The 18,137-nt window shown below is 30.9% G+C and overlaps 1 protein-coding gene across 2 annotated transcripts; it reads left to right on the forward strand.

Annotated features, from left to right (window-relative positions):
- The first annotated feature begins 1,136 nt into the window (after nt 1-1,136).
- LOC104881980 (transcription factor MYB93) lies at nt 1,137-11,716 on the forward strand. Of its 2 annotated transcripts, none has more exons than XM_010663807.3 (3): nt 1,137-1,715; nt 10,359-10,957; nt 11,049-11,716. In XM_010663807.3, exons 2-3 carry the CDS (start codon nt 10,713-10,715, stop codon nt 11,404-11,406), a joined length of 603 nt encoding a protein of 200 aa, XP_010662109.1. In that variant the 5' UTR covers nt 1,137-1,715; nt 10,359-10,712; the 3' UTR covers nt 11,407-11,716. The 2 variants fall into 2 exon arrangements, with proteins under 2 accessions (XP_010662109.1, XP_019081429.1); XM_019225884.2 differs by having other exon boundaries at nt 10,703-10,957.
- Nucleotides 11,717-18,137: the final 6,421 nt, after the last annotated feature.

The following is an 18,137-nucleotide window of genomic DNA, read 5'->3' on the forward strand; positions in this document are numbered from 1 at the left end:
GTCCCATTTCTTCTCCTCCATTTTTATTTTTTATTTTTTTATTATCTTCCTTTTTATTATTATTATTATTATTATTATTATTATTATTATTATTATTTTGTTTTTGTTTTTTAAAAAAAAACCATCAACTCTCATTGCCGCAGACAAGACAACTGGCCAGTCGCCGTCAGCGAGCCACTACCGACAGGCGACCCTTTCTCTTTTCTCTCATTTTCTCATCATAAACATTTATTATTATTATTATTATTATTATTATTATTATTATTATTGATTTGTACAGTGATGGTTTGTGATTTTAGGTTTAATTTATTTAGTTATTCATTTATTAAATTGAGTTTGGTTTTGATTGTGAATTGGGTTAGCATATATTGGGCTTAATTTTGGTTGTGAATTTGGGTTTTTTTATTAGATTAGGTTTGAATTATGAGATATTAAATTTAGGCCTAATTAGATTTATTTTGATTTATTGTATTTGGGCTTGATTGATTATGTTTGTATTTTGGTAATTAACTGGGAAATTTTTTTAATATGGTTATTGGCATGGGGATATTTTTGTTAAGTTATATTTGTTAATTTGGGCCCATTTTTAATTGGTGAAATTTATGGGACTAATTTGAAATTTGAATTTGTGTTATTTTTGTTTTGCATGGACCTATTTTGCAATTCTATTGGCTGAGTACGAATTGATGACATGTGGAACATGGAATTTTATGAAAGAAAGTGAGATTGAAAAAGTTGTCAGAAGACATTGAGCTTGTTTTTTGCATGGACCTATTTTGCAATTCTGTTGGTTGAGTACGAATTGATGACATGTGGAGCATGAAATTTTATGGAAGAAAGTGAGATTGAAAAAGCTATTAGAAGATATTGAGCTTGTTGTAAGTTTATTTTGGTACATGTTTTATTTTCCATTTTTATTGGTTTTATTTTTATTAGTTCTTGTAAATATTGGTTCGTATATATTTATAAAGCATGTACAGAATTGAACATCGAACAAACTAGAAATTTTGTTTAAATGAGGGGAAGAATTCAATAAATATGTTTTAATAAAATAAAAATTTTAAAATATTCTTTTTAAATAAAAGAAATATTTTTTTATTATTAATAAAAATTCATAAAAATCCTTTTATGAATTTGAAAATTTGTTTTTAATAAAATTGTCCAAAAATTTCTTTGTTTAATAAAAATTGTTTTGTAAATAAAGTTGAACCCATAATATGAGTGAGATTTGTTGGATGACTTGAATATTTTATATGAGTATGGCTATTTTGAACTTTTTAATTTGGGCATGAGACAATTGTGGTGTATATTAAATTAGGTTTGGATCATGGAATATTAAATTTAGGCATAATGAGATTTATCTTAATTTATCATGTTTTGAGTTTGATTAATTAAGCTTATGTTTTGGCTATTAATTTGGAAACTTTATATTAGGGTCTATGATATGTGTGATACTTTTGTGGGGTTATATTTGTTAATTTGGGCCCATTTTTAATTGGTGAAATTTATTGGACTAATTTAAAGTTTGAATTTGTGCTTGAATAATTATTTTGGACTCTACATATTTTTGGATGTTTACATTTGTGCTATTTTTGTTTTTGCATGGACCCATTCTGCAATCTTGTTGGTCGAGTACGAATTTATGATACGTGGAGCACAAAATTTCATGGAACAAAGTGAGATTTGAAAAGCTGTAAGAAGACATTGAGCTTGTTGTAAGTTTATTCGAGTACATATTTTATTTCTCACTTTTATTTGGTTTTATTTTTGTTAGTTCTTGTAAATATTTGTTTGTACATATTTATTGAGTGTGTATAGAATTGAATATCGAACAAATCAGAATTCTGTTTAAATAAGAGGAATAATTAAGTAAATATGTTTTAATAAAATAATAATTTTAAAATATTCTTCTTAATAAAAGAAAGTTTTTTTTATTAATAAAAATTCAGAAAAATGTTTTTAGAAAATTCCAAAAAATTGTTTTTAATAGAATTTGAAAATTTATTTTTAATAAAATTGTCCAAAATTTTCTTTTTTTAATAAAAATTGTCCAAAAATTGTTTTGTAAATAAAGTTGTCCCAAAAATTAATTTTTAATAAAATTGTCCAAAAAATGTTTTTTTAATGAATTATTTTTCCTTAATTAAAATGGGATTAAAAGTATTTTTTAGAAATGGAGGATTTAAATTTTTTTTCTTTTCTTTTTAATTAAAAATTCTTTTGTAAATAAAGTTATTCTTTTTAATAATTTGTATAAGTTACTCTTTTTAAATGAAAACAAATTGAAATACTTTTATAAATAAAATTGTAAAAATTCATTCTTTTTTTGTAAAAAACAAGTGAAAATAATTTTTGTACCCAAATTGAAATTTTATAATAAATTATTTTGATACAATAAGTGTAAATAATTTTTTATTTTTTATTTTGAAAATTGAATATAAATGAAATTGAAAAAATAAATTGATTCTTTTTTTTGTAAATAAATAAATTGAAATCATTAATTCAAAATCATTTTTAATAAAATCCTTGAAATTTCTTGAAAACTATTTTATTTTATTTTATTTAGTTCAATAAATCATTTTTGCATAATCCTTTTGTCATTTATTTTGTGTATTCTGGTAATTAGATTTCATCAATTTTTTTTTTTTATTGATTTTCACTATGACTTGTACATACTCATTTGCATGATTATTTTCCTTGGTATCCATAATTAATTAATTAATTGTCACAATTCCTTCAATTCGATTAGTAGAGTCCGTATGTATACAGGCTTAGAGGGGTGCTACGACTCACCACCGTACCTTCCCAATAAGTAACCTGACCCCCGGACCCAGACTTAGTTTTTCACAGGCTTGTTTTTCCTTCAGGAGTCACACTTAGGGTTTTTCTTTCTTATTTTGTTTTCCCTTTAAAAAATAAAACAAACATAAGTGGCGACTCCAAGTCTTTTCCTAAAAATCATTTTTTTCACCAAATAAATAAAAAAGTGAGTCACGCCGTCAAGTGAAAACGTACGAGAAAATGCAGGGTCCACAATATGATTTTTTTATCATATTTTTCATGATAAACTAAACAAAAGGTTTTGGATATCTTTTTTTATTTGCTTATTTTCTTTAGTACTTGTAATATAGAGAGAATATAAGACTTTTTTTAAATCTTGTAAAGTTTGAGGAAAAATTTAAAAAGAAAAAAATAGACAGAAAATTGGAAGGAATGAAAAGTATAATAAAGAAAATAAATAAATTTAAACTCAAAGTATTTTCTTACATACTTTTAAAATTTATTTTCATTTTTTTCCTCCTATACAAAAAAATGAACGTTATGTTTGGTTCTTGGAAAGTATTAAGGAAAAAAATATTAAGGATAATGATTTTCTTCTGTTTGATTTTATTATGAAAAATATCAAAGAAGCCTATAAAAAAAATAATTTATTTGTTTTGAATTTATTTTTTATTCTTCGTTACTTTCTTTTTTCCTTTCACTTTTCCTTCTTATTTTCTTTCCTTTACATTTTTTCTTAAATTTTTCAAGAACCAAACATGGCCGAAAATTTTGAAAATGTATAAATTTCAAAATAGTTTTTATTTATTTATTTATTTATTTATTATTATTATTATTATTATTATTATATATTTGTACTTTTTATGATAAATCAAATAAAATTTTTCAAATTCTTTTTTTTTTTCCTTTCCATCCATGTTTTTCTTGACGGGAACCAAATAAAATTTACTTTGATACTTCTTTCTACGCCCACCAAAAAGGAGCGTAAAGGGCTAGTATAATTTTTCATGCAAGTTTTGACACTTTATCAAAGTAAAAGAAAAAAATATGAAAGAAAAAAAAAAGAAAAAATTGTGGTAGTTGAGAGGAGGAAAGGAGGGTTAGAGGATAGTTTTGACTTTTGAGTCCATATTTTTTGGTTTATTTTTAAAAAAATATATGTACTTTAAAAGTCAAAATTCAAACTTAAAAATTTAAAAAAAAAAAAAATTAACAAGACTTGAGCTAGTTTGTTTTTTTTTTTTCTCTTTCCTTTTCATTTTCTTATGTTTACACACAAGAAAATGATTTGATACAATTTCTCAATCCAATTTGATTTTATTTACAAAAAAATAATTTTTACAACTCTTATTTGAAAAATTATTTTTACAATTTTGATGATAAAAAAATATATAAAAAAGATTAGTAATAAAATCAAACTAGTGTGTAATACAAATAAACATAAAATTATTGTTAGCTGTATATATTTGTACTTACCATAATTAAGTTGTTTCCTTAGGGATAATACCTTCCTAATTTAGGACTCTCAATTGTGTGTGTATATATATATATATGAGTATTATTCCTCTAATAAAAATACAGGGAATTGAGAAATACCTTTGTTGATTTACATAGTATTAGGGCCTTTGGCTCAAATTCTGGGTTTGTTATTTCTGAGTCTCTGATTTCCAGTGACATTCTGCCATTCTATGTTCTTCTTGGGTCACGGAATAAAAGTGACCTGGTAGTGTCACTACCTTTAGATGGGAGAAGCAAGGTGTCAAAATCGGTCAGTACTCGAAGTCCTGCAACCGGAAGCTAAATATGTGAAGCTCATGACTGAGAAGCAGGACCCGTCAACTCACGCGTCGGCACGTGGAGGAGAGTAGCAGCTTCTTTTGACCTCTGACTAGTTCCATTGGCGTCGCAATCCCGTTTTCCGGCCAGGGTGATCTCATTCTTGGATTGTGAGATTATGTTCTTGGGACGCGTCGACGAAGTTCCTCGTTTCCTTTGAATGATCAAATTTGTCATTTACATCCACCTTCTCTTCTCTCAACTTCACCATTGCAACCAAAATTTCTCTCTTCCATCTTTGATCAGCTCCCTTCGCTAGAAAATCACGACGTCGATCGAGGGATCGTGACGATTCATCGGCGATTACAGAATCGCATAGCTTTTCGAGAAGGAGTGAGAAACATGAAGGAATCCTTACCCTCGCTGTTGTTACTTCACCGGAGTAAATCTTGGAACCTCCACTACTTCGACGCCGATCCAGTCGAACTGCTCTTCTTAGAAACCTGGTTGATCTGAGTTTCTCGCACACTCCTCTTCGCCCACCTTGGCCACCACATCGGCAATCCATTTTCCCTCACAAATTTCGAGGTGAGAAAGAGAGGGAGTCAAGGGTTTTATAATTGCTACGGCAGAAATGGGGAAAGAAAAATTATAAATGAGTTAACGTTTTTGATGCCTTCTTGTAAGAGAGGTACTTGTCTCTTTCTTTCTTCTTGCTGTGGTGAATTGCAATTTCTGGTCTGGGTTGCTCTTATCTGGGTGTAAAATTACTTTGGAGATTGAATTTTATTGCCATGGAAGAGAACAAGAATTTTGTTGCTGATATAGTGCTTGTTGTGTCAAAAATAACTGAACACAAATTAAATGAGTCTAATTATATTGAATGGAGCAAGACTATCAAAATTTATCTGAGGAGTGTTGCTAAAGATGACCACTTGACTGAGGAACCTCCTAATGATAACACTAGAAAACTTTGGATGCAAGATGATGCACGATTATTTATGTACATTAAAAAATCTATTAATAGTGATATTATTGGTCTGCTGAGTCATTGTGAATTTGTTAAAGAGTTAATGGATTATCTAGATTTTCTTTACTTTGGAAAAGGAAATGTATCTCGGATGTATGATGTATGGAATGCCTTCCATTGTCTTGAAAAATGAGCTAAATCCCTCACTGCATACTTTATGGACTTCAAGAAGGTATATGAGGAATTGAATGCACTTATGCCTTTCAATCTGGATGTTAGAGTACAACAGGCTCAACGGGAACAGATGGTTGTTATGAGTTTCTTATCAGGTCTCTCATCTGAGTTTGAGACTGCAAAATCTCATATTCTTTCTAGTTCTGACATTGGTTCCCTTTAAGAAGTTTTCAATAGAGTTCTATGAACTGAGAATATCCCATCTTCTTAGCATACCAATGTTCTTATTGCAAAAGGAGGAAATGCAGAGAATGCAAGGAGGGTGAATAACAAGGGCAAAAACAGGGCATTTGATAATCGTGGCAATGATTCAAGTACCATTGTGTGTTTTTACTGCCATGAGGCTGGCCATACCAAGAAGAACTGCAAGAAATTCCATAATCGGAATCGGAGAAATCAAACTGCCAATGTTGCTACATCTGATACTGCTACATCTTCAAACTCCTCAGACAAGATCATCACAATGACAGTGGAAGAGTTTGCTAAATATTCACAGTATCAAGAAGCACTAAAAGCATCTACTCCTGTTAGTGCTTTGGCAGAGTTAGGTAAAACATGTCTTGTCTCCTCCTCAAACAAATGGATAATTGATTCAGGCACCAAAAATCATATGACAGGTAATCATAAAACTTTCTCTACCTTCATAACACATTCTACTTCTTCTATTACTGTTGCTGATGGTTCTACCTATGATATTAAAGGGTCTGGGACTGTGAAATCAACATCTTCTATTACGTTATCTTCTGTGTTAAACTTACCAAATTTGGCCTTTAACTTAATCTCTGTCAGTAAACTTACCAAAAATTTGAATTGTAGTGTCTCATTTTTCCCTGATCATTGTGTGTTTCAGGATCTTATGACGAAACGGACATTTGGTAAAGGACATGTATCTGATGGGCTCTATATTCTTGATGAGTGGGTACCTCGACCAGTTGTGTGTGTCAGTACTGCCTCTCCTATTGAAGCTCATTGTCGGTTAGGACATCCTTCTTTACCAGTGTTGAAGAAATTATGTCATCGGTTTGATAATTTACTTTCATTAGATTGTGAGTCATGTCATTTTGTGAAGCATCATCGTAGTTCTTTATGCCCAAGGATTAAAAAACAGGCTGAGTCTTTGTTTGAGTTAGTACATTCTGATGTTTAGGGTCCTTGTCCTATTACTTCTAAAACTGGGTTTCGATATTTTGTTACCTTTGTGGATGATTTTTCTCAAATGAATTGGATTTATTTTATGAAGAATCGTTCAAAAGTATTTTCACATTTTTGTGCATTCTCTGCTGAGATTAAAACCCAATATGATGTGTTTGTGAAAATATTAAGAAGCGATAATGGAAAAGAATATGTGTCTAACTCATTTCAGAACTACATGAGTCACAATGGGATTCTTCACCAAACATCTTGTGTTGATACTCCTTCTCAAAATGGGTTGCTGAAAGAAAAAACAAGCATTTACTTGAGATGGCTCGTGCACTCATGTTTCAGATGAAGGTTCCGAAACAATTTTGAGTTGATGTAGTTTCCACAGCTTGTTTTCTGATCAACCGTATGCCTACTGTAGTGCTTAAAGCTGTTATTCTGTACAAAGTAATACATCCACATATATCACTCTTTCCAATTGAACCAAGAATTTTTGGATGTACATGCTATGTTAGAGATACAAGGCCTTTTGTTACTAAACTTGATCCTAAGGCGTTAAAATGTGTTTTCTTGGGGTACTCATGACTGCAAAAGGGCTATAAATGTTTCTCGATTGATCTCAATAAGTATCTAGTATCAACGGATGTTGGTTTTCAGAAGACACATCTTTTTTCTCTTCACCCATAAGTTCTGCAAGTGAGGAGGAGGATGAAGAATGGCTTGTGTATCAAGTGGTTAATTCAAGACCAACTGTTGGGCAATCAGGTGTGGTTGATTCTAATGCATCTCTTGCTCATTTGGGTACTGTTGTTGATGTTCCTCCTACTCCAATCAAACCACCAATTATACAGGTGTACTCTCGGCACCTAATGACAACAGATACATGTCTTGCACCAGCTCCTTCGTCATCTGATCCTTCTAGTGATCTCGACCTTCCCATTAGACTTCGAAAAGGTAAACGACACTGCAAATCTACCTATTCCATTGCTAACTTTGTGTCTTATGATCACCTGTCATCTTCCTCGAGTGTTCTTATAGCCTCTATAGATTCTATTTCAGCACCTAAAACTATTACAGAGGCCCTGAATCATCCTGGTTGGAAGAATGTAATGCTTGAAGAAATCTATGCATTGGAGGACAATTATACATGGAAACTTGTTGATTTGCCTCAAGGAAAGAAAGTTGTTGGCTGCAAGTGGGTCTTTTTGGTAAAAGTTAATCCTGATGGCTCTATGGCAAGACTGAAAGCCAGGCTTGTAGCTAGAGGATATGCTCAGACATATGGAGTAGACTATTCTGATACTTTCTCTCTAGTTGCCAAACTAAATTCAGTTTGACTATTTATTTATATTGCTGCTTCCCAATAGTGGATGATATATTAGTTAGACATCAAGAATGTTTTTCTTCATGGTGATCTAGAAGAAGAAGTCTATCTAAAGCAACCTCCTGGGTTTGTTGCTTAGGGGGAGTATGGAAAGGTTTGTTGTTTGAAAAAAGCTCTCTATGGATTGAAGTAGAGTCCCCGTGCTTGGTTTGGAAAATTCAGTAAGGAGATTCAAGCATTTGGCATGAACAAGAGCAAGAAAGATCATTCTGTTTTCCACAAGAAATCAGCTACTGGTATCATACTTCTTGCGATTTTTATCGATCATATAGCTATTACAGGAAATGATCATGCAGGAATCTCTGATCTTAAGGCATTCATGCATTCCAAGTTTCATACAAAGGACTTGGGTGAACTGAAGTATTTCCTGGGAATAGAAGTATCAAGGAGCAAGAAAGGGATGTTCTTATCACAGAGGAAGTATGTGCTTGATCTGCTTAAAGAGACTAGTAAGACAGAAGCAAATCCATCCAAAAACGAATGATTTGGAATATAAAATGATAGCATTCATTAGGAACATGTTAAATTAGGAAAACTACAAATATAAATATTGTTTACACTTATAAAATGATAAATACTTATAATATTTTGACAAAAGAACTATTTTCTATATTCTGGAACTACTTACAGAGTTCAATCAAGTGTGAATATTACATGGATTGGTTCCTAATGTACAGCTTATGCTAGATGATGGAGATCCCTTCTACAACCCTGAGATATTGGAGGGTGGTTGGGAAGCTGAATTATCTCACTATGACGCGACCAGATATTGACCAGATATTACATATGCAGTAAGTGTTGTTAGTCAGTTCACATCTGCGCCTACAATAAAGCATTGGATAGCTTTAGAGCAGATTTTGTGCTATCTAAAGAAGGCTCCTGGTCTAGGCATACTATACATTAGTCAGGGACACACTCGCATTGAGTGTTTTTTTTATGCGGATTGGGCAGGTTCTAAGTTTGATAGAAGATCCACTACAGGTTATTATGTGTTCTTTGGTGGGAATCTAGTGGCTTGGAAAAGTAAGAAGCAGAGTGTTATATCCCGTTTGAGTGCAAAATCTGAGTATAGGGTCATGGCACAAGCTACTTGTGAAATCATATGGATACATCAACTCTTAGGTGAAGTGGGAATGAAGTGCACAATGCTAGCGAAGCTTTGGTGTGACAATCAAGTCGCTCTTCATATTGCTGCGAACCCAGTCTATCATGAAAGAACCAAACACATTGAGGTCGATTGTCACTTTATTCATGAAAAGATTGAGGAAAATCTAGTCTCTACTGGCTATGTGAAGACTGGAGAGCAACTTGGGGATATTTTTAAAAAAGCTCGAAATGGAACTCGAGTTGAGTACTTTTGTAAAAAGCTGGGCATGATCAACATCTATGCTCCAGCTTGAGGGGGAGTGTTAGCTGTATATATCTATACTTACCATAATTAAATTGTTTCCTTTGGGATAATACCTTCCTAATTTAGGACTCTAAATTATATATATATATATATATATATATATATATATATATATATATATATATATGAGTATTATTCCTCTAATAAAGATACAAGGAATTGAGAAATACCTTTGTTGATTTACAATTATAATAATAATATTGAATGTTCAATAAATGATCACCTAATTGATGATTACCCAAAAGAAACATCGACTAAATGGTCACCTTTGACAATATCTTATTTTCCCAGTTATTGTCTCTCCTTTATAATGTTGACTTTTATTTTCCCTGTCATTGTCCCCTTATATGTCATTGTCTCCTCATATCCTTTAGAAAAAAATTAGTAACATCATCAAACTATGAAGTAATACAAACAAGACATAAGATATAAGATAATAATAAATAGTCAATAAATGATCCCTAATTGATGACTGTAAAAAAGAAAGATAATTCTTTTTTACAATTGTGGATAACAATATCATTATCTTCCTCACATTCTTCACTTATTTTCCCTCTCATTTTCTCCTCACAACCTTCTCCCAAAAATATTAGTAATAAAATTAAACTAGTATGTAATACAAATAAACATAAGATAATAATAATAATGTGACAAATCTGCAGCTGATGGCCTATTTGGAAAAGGTGCTTGATGGAGGAATGCACCAGTCTTCAGTTGCCGCATGCCCATTTCCGTTTGGCATTTTGAAACTTGTGTTTCGACAACTCAAACGGAACTAAAGGCAGATCCCCTCAAGTCCGATGGTGGAAAAGGTGCTTGATGGAGGGATGCACCACCGTTTTCCGTTTGTCATTTGGCCCCATGCCCATTTCCGTTTGGCATTTTGAAACTTATTTTTCGTCAACTCAAACGAGAACTAAAGGCAGATCCCCTCAAGTCCGATGGGGTGGTTCAGTTTGTCTCATTGCGATAAATAATACACCACCTGAAGCTTAGCCATTCACAGGAAATTCATAATGCCAAGAACACAGCAGAAGAAATCGCTATGGACCCCAGATGAAGACAATAAGCTTAAAGAATTTAGGCGCAAATACCCCAATCTATCTTGGCCAGCTATCGCAAAGCAGGCAGAGCTGAACAGGACTGGTAAGAGTTGTTGGGAGAGGTGGGAGAACAATCTGAATCCTGATATCAACAAAGATAAATTCTCCCGAGAGGAAGATGACATCATCATCCAGCAAATGTCGCTTCCTCAGAATAGGTAATGAGAATCATCCACATATTTTTCCATTATCATATGATAATGATATGATTGAGTCTGAGGTGGAGTTCCTGTGTTGTGTTGTTTGCAGCTGGGCATCTATGGCAAAAAATGATCTTCGTGGGCGAGCTGCTAATGCTATCAAGAACCGGTGGAACCACCGCTTGAAGAAGAGGCATGCGACTATAAGTGACCTCAGGCGATACCTTCTCTACCTAGAGGAACACCTCATGGATGATGAGGCTAGTGATCACTCTGTCCGGGGAGATGACCTTGAGGCTTTGATGGTCGAGATTGCTTCCTTGATTCCCAACATTGATCCAAATCAGACTAGCGATCACTCTGTCCGGGAAGATGACCCTGAGGCTTGGACGTCCAGCCCTACTGATTTGAGTCCCAACCATCATCCAAATGCAATTCGTTCAATTATGGACACATACACCAGCTGAAGAAATAGCCAAATTATGGATAATCAGACAAATCGAAAGTATATGTTTTACATGTCTTTGGGTGTCATATATATATATATGCTTGTTGCAAAATAAGCATCATCTTGTCCATGGTGATGAATCCATGCAGCTTATAATAAAACTGTGTTTTGTATTATGCTTATCAGGGTTTGTAGGTTGATTTCTGAGTATTGAGCAGTCTTCTCATATGATGATAATGCTAAATCCTCTCATCATCTACTGCATCAACTCCATTCTCCAATTTTCTTACTTTAACTCTTTTGAAATGACCTTTAATCACATAATTCAACCGTGGAGTATATAATTAGGTTTTATTTTTTTTGTCTAAGAAAGAAATAATATAGCATAACCAATGAGGAAAATGTCAGGATATATCGGCGATATATCAACTCCATTCTCCAATTTTCTTACTTTTAACTCTTTTGAAATGACCTTTAATCACATAATTCAACCGTGGAGTATATAATTAGGTTTTATTTTTCTTGTCTAAGAAAGAAGTAATACAACATAAACAAGGAAGAAAATGTCGGGATATATCAGTAATATATCGTGTCGACATAATATTTTGTGGAGAAAAATCGAAGAGGATCGCCGATTTAATGGAAAAAAACGGCCTAAAAGGAAGAAAATCATCGATATTTCGACTGGTCAACATCGGTCAATGCGCCACAATGCTCCACTACAGTGCACCCTCAAAAATGTCTCTTTTTTGTGCCATTGAGGGGATTCAAACCCCAAACAAAAGGTTTGGAATTCAGCTCATCAAACCACGAAGGCAAACTTGCCCTTTATTAAATGTATTGCATTAAAAATATATATTCAAAGTCATCATGTAAAGAAAATTTTAAAAGAATATTTTAGAGAGCAAATTAATTATAATTATTGTATAATTAAATACAAAAATTTATTTTAATTGATTGCCAAAAATATAAAAATTATCATAATAATTTTCTTCATAGTGTTTTTAATATCATTAATAAATTAATTAAATATTAAAAAATTGTACATATATCATAATTTATTTTATATCATTTAATACAATTGAATTAAATGGATCATAATTTTAATATTAATATATATTTTTAAGTTAGACATATTATAATCAAATATCATAATATTATTATGAAATAATATTTGATATAATTTAATAATAAATGTACACTTATAAAATTTATATTTTTATTGATGCATACAATATTATTATCAAAATTATCAAATATGATAAATTATATTAAACATATATCAAATTCTTTAATAAAACAACTTTAAAATATCTATTATACTTCTAATTACATTTTTATGAAGTTTTTCTTATATTTTTATAAATTTTGATCAATTTTAGGCTTATCAATATTTTTTTTCAAAATATCTATAAAATTGAAGTACTATTATATCTGTGATTACTGATATTTGCATTTTTTTAGCATAACTAATTAATATAAAGGCAATTGGTTTACACATCTACAATCCAATCTCCCACCAAGATTTTGAAATGATCAATTCTACGCCCTAGGGCAGTCTATTTCAATTGCCTTGCACAAAGCTTGCACCGAGACAATAATATTATTCCACAGTTGATCGTTTTGATTGGCATTTGGCCCCACTTTTGTTTTCTTCCTATCTTGATTGTCCACAATTAGCCAAACATGTCCTTGACTCAACTATTCTTTACCTATTAGGAAAGAATCGATCTCACCCACAGTAGTTGATTTTACTAATTTTCTTTAAGACAATTGTTTTTTAAAAAAAATAATGAGATAAATATGAAGAATAATTAAAACCCACATTAGTTGATTTTTTTTAAAATAATAATAATAAGATAAATATGAAGAATAATTAAAATAAAATATTATATATAAAATTTATTTTTATAAAATATTTGAAAACATAGAAAATAAGTTAAAACCATTCTAAATTCTTAAATAAGTTTTTGCTCTAGTAAACATTAAAAAATATTATTCAAAACTATTTTCAAAAACCATTTTTTAAGAATAATTTTCAAAACCTTCCCAAGCATACCCTATTTCTTCCAAACTAGGTTCCGATAATTTGAATCTTTCATCTCCATGGACTTGGTTTGCATGCAACAGACGCTCCTAGTCTTCCTAATCTTGAAGCACCCAGTTTTAATTCCTACTATACTTTTTTCCCCCTAATTGTTTAAATTACTTCAACTTTTCTAAAAAAGTTGAAGTGAAAGAACAAACCTTTTAAGACCCAGAAATGTTTGGTAGGTTTTATCCATTTTACACCAAGCTGTAAATCTAAATATTGCCACCATCGGCTTTTTTTTTCTTTCCTACTTTTCAGGAATCAAACAATGCATTAATCTAGGAAGCTCTCCCAAACATGGCGTAGGAACCTCTACCCAAAAAGAATAATTATATGCTATACCTAAAAGCTGGAATTTCACCTACTATTCTCAGGGGAAGCATCCATGTGTGACACGTGGCTTCCTTTTTCTTTATTAATATTAAATCAAATAATTTTTATTAATTCTATTTTATTTACAAAATTTTAATATTAAATTAAAAATTTTAATTTAAATGTAAAATAAATTTCATGATATGCATGTCCTTTATATAACACACTTGATGCGTAGTACTTAAAAAATCTATTACAATGCAATATGTATAAATTATTGACATGACATTTAATGAAATTAAATACCTAATATAGATTAATATTAAGTATATACTTAAAAAATTCATATTTCTTATCAACACATAAAATATTATTGTCACATATCACATATTATATCATATATATATATATATATATATATATATATATATATATATAATTTTTTTCACCAAAACAATTTTAATATATGTATTATTATTTTTTGGGATAACATATTAAAAGGGATAAAATTCCTTCAATATTGCAAAACTAACCTTCCACTTTTAACAGCCTCCAAAATGACCCAATTTGGACAAAAATACCCCTTAGCTACTTCACCCCATTTTCCCCTCCCACTCTAATTTTATTTCCCTCATTCCTCCTTTTTTTTTTTTTTTTTTTTTTTTTTTTTTTCATTTTCTCTTGTTATTCCCATTTCTCTCTTTTCAACACATTTCTTCAAATTTCACACAATTTCTCTTCAAATTTCTTCAACTTAAAGTGCTTAAAGTTGTAACTAGATAAATAGTGCTTAAAGTTATGGTTTGATCAACAATGTACGTTTTTTTTTTTCCATATTTTTTTCTTTCATGTTTAATTTATTGAATATTTTCAAACATTTAATGAGATGTAGTAAATATTTAAATAAGTTTGAAATTGTTATAATTTTCGTAATATCATTTATAGCGATGAAAAAATGGGTTAAATGAAAGAAACGATCAACTTAAAAAGTGTAGTGTGGAGAAACATTGTCCATATGGAAAGATCAAATGATGGTAAGTAATAAAACTTATGAAATTTTATGATGGTTTTAGTATTGTTTGCATATTTGTTCTTTATATAGATGTAAATATATGTGTTAACAGGGTTTTGATATAATATATAAAGTTAGCTTTTTTTAGTTATATACCAAAACTTTACGGATATTAAGTTGAACTTGACGTAAGTTAAGATTATATATAGTTATTTTATAGTAACATAATATTATTGTTATTTTATTTAATTATACTCGATTTGAGTTGAACCATTTGAAAATTACCCTTGACATTAATGAATTATAGCATAACCAATTTTTTAGTAAATAAATATATTTTTTATTGTTAAAAACAGTTGAGAGTTACAATATCTAAATTTATTTAATAACTATAAACATTATATTTCTATAGCATTATTGGTATTATTTGAGGTTGTAAAGATGATTAATAATATTATTTATTTTTGTTTATTAAAAATAAATAAATGTGTAATGAAATAGTATGTATTTAATAATGAATGAGTTTTTTAAAATTAATACCTACTTATTGATGGTAATACTATGATGTAACTAAAAAAATATTCTAATAATATATGTTGATGACAATAATTGAATTATTTTGTTATTTCAATGGTTGATGAAGTAAGAATAATGCTTTTATATGAAGAAGAATGGGTATAGGATGGAAATGCTTTCTATTTTGAAGGAAGTAAAGGTAAAGGCATTGAGGTCCTGAAAACTATATCATATAAAGAGTTATTAAGAGTTGTCTGTCATATTCTGAAGTTGGATCCAACAAATTGTTCTCTTTCAATGAAGTATGTATTCAATGCCAACATACCCACAAGTCCTATACAACTAACTAATGATGGGGATGTGAAATTCTTTATTAGTTTAAATTGTACAAATGGTAAGCTGCCTGTTCCATTGTGCATCACAATTGAAAAGAGAATCGATAATCACAGTCAGGAATCAATTTGCAATTTTTATTTCGAATACCATATGTCTTCTAAGATTGATAAAGAATTGAACGGGGACTCAACATTGATGCATAAAAGTAGACACATTCATTGTGAGTCAATTGAAACTCTTATTGTTGATGGTGAAAATGGACCAAAATTTCAAAATGAGTCACTTGAAGGGTATAAAGTTCATGATTGGAACATAAATGAGACTGTAATCAATGAGAAGGATTATAGGATGGATATAAACCCTACTAATGATGAGCAAGTGACCCAAATTGGCTCCTTCAGAACTAGTTCAGCTCAGAGTGTAGAAATCTTGACCATGATTGATACAGATGATGGTTCCATACATGACAATCCCATTATAATCGAAGGTGTAGCAAATGAATGACAAAACATGATGCAACAACCTATAATTAGTGGAATTAACGATGACCATCTAGAAGAGCACCAAATATACTAAAGTAAGAAATAATTACAAAGAAAGTTGTATATGATGGCTCTCAAAAGGAAGTTTGAGTTCAAAACAACTAAATCCACTATTAAGTTATTGCTTGTTGAATGTTTTGATAATAAAAAATGCAAGTGGTGAGTTTGTGCTACCAAATTGGGGATTTCCAATATGTTTCAAATAATGAAATACTATTCAACACACACTTGTCGGTTAGATATGATGTCTTGTGACAATCGACATGCAAGTAGTTGGTTGATTGGTGAGAGTATAAGAGAAACATATCAAGGGGTTGGTTGTGAATTTTGACCAAAAGACATTGTAGCAAACATTCGAAAGCAATATGACATTCAAATCAGTTATGATAAGGCGTGGAGAGCCAGAAAACTTACTTTAGGTTCTATTAGGGAATCACTTGAGGAGTCCTATAACACTTTACCCCTATTGCTATGTTTTAGAGCAAAAAAATCTTGGTACCATTACTTATATAGTTACCAATTGTGATAATCAATTCAAATACTTTTTTATGTCAATTGGTACATTTCTTACTGGGTTTCGCACATCAATAAGGCATGTGGTTGCAGTTGATGGGACATTTTTGAAAGCAAAGTACTTAAGGACTTTGTTTATTGCAACGTGTAAAATGGCAACAATCAGATATACCCTTTAACCTTTGGGATTGGTGATTCCAAAAATGATGCCTCATGGGAGTGGTTTTTACAAAAATTGCATAATGCAATTGGACACATTGATGATTTGTTTGTGATATCAAATCGACATGGTAGCATTGAGAAAATAATACATAAAGCATTTTCCCATGTGAGGCATGGTGTCTGCACTTATCACGTTGGACAAAATTTGAAGACAAAGTTCAAGAACCCTACAATTCATAAGTTGTTCCATGATGCTGTCCATGCTTATTGTGTTTTAGAGTTTAATTTTATATTTGGGTAACTAGAGATGATTGACCCAAGAGCAACAAGATATTTGATGCATGTAGGAGTTGATCGATGGGCGTGTTCATATTCTACCAGAAAAAGATATAATATCATGACCACAAGGATTGTTGAAAGCCTTAATGTTGTGTTGAAAAATGCTACAGATCTTTCGATTTTGCAATTGGTTGAAGAATTGAGAAACTTACTTCAAAAATGGTTTGTGACTCGTCAACAACAAGCAATGTCAATGTCAACTGAACTTACCATGTGGGATGATGGAGAACTTCGTTCAAGGTATAATATGCCTGCAACATATCTAGTGAAACCTATCAACTCCAAGGAGTGTAATGTTAAATATGTTGGCATTAGTGCTCAAGTGAATTTAGACACTCGTTCATGCACATGTTGACAATTTGATATTGATCATATTCCATGTGCACATGTTATTGTTGCTTTTAGATATTACAACATTACATGTTACACTTTGTGTTCCCAGTATTTTACTACTACAGCATTGTGATCTTCATATTCAAAGTGTATTTATCCAACTGAAAATGAAATAGATTGGATAATACTTGATCACATTCGTAACAAAGTTATGTTACCACCTAAAACAAGACGCCCAATACAAAGACCAAGGAAAGTAAGAATTCCTTCTGGTGAAGAGGGTAAGCGCACATCTCATTATAGTCTATGTGGTCAATATGGGCATAATCGAAAAACATGCAAACGACCAATGCCATGATATCATGATAGCTTTGGCACCCTATGAACTTACATAGAATGAAAATTGTAATAATGAGTTTTTTTTTTTTGGTATCCATGTGAACAGAAATGTAAGTTACTTTTTCATATAAGGTGATAGGATAAGCACACAAATGAATATTATAATAATGATCCCCTTTTTTTGCATACCCATAGAAATAGAGATATTTGTTACTTTTGTACATATATATTATGATGAGGTATGTATAAAGTAT

This window comes from Vitis vinifera, chromosome 16 (assembly GCF_030704535.1).
Source record: "Vitis vinifera cultivar Pinot Noir 40024 chromosome 16, ASM3070453v1".
NCBI classification, from domain to species: domain Eukaryota; kingdom Viridiplantae; phylum Streptophyta; class Magnoliopsida; order Vitales; family Vitaceae; genus Vitis; species Vitis vinifera.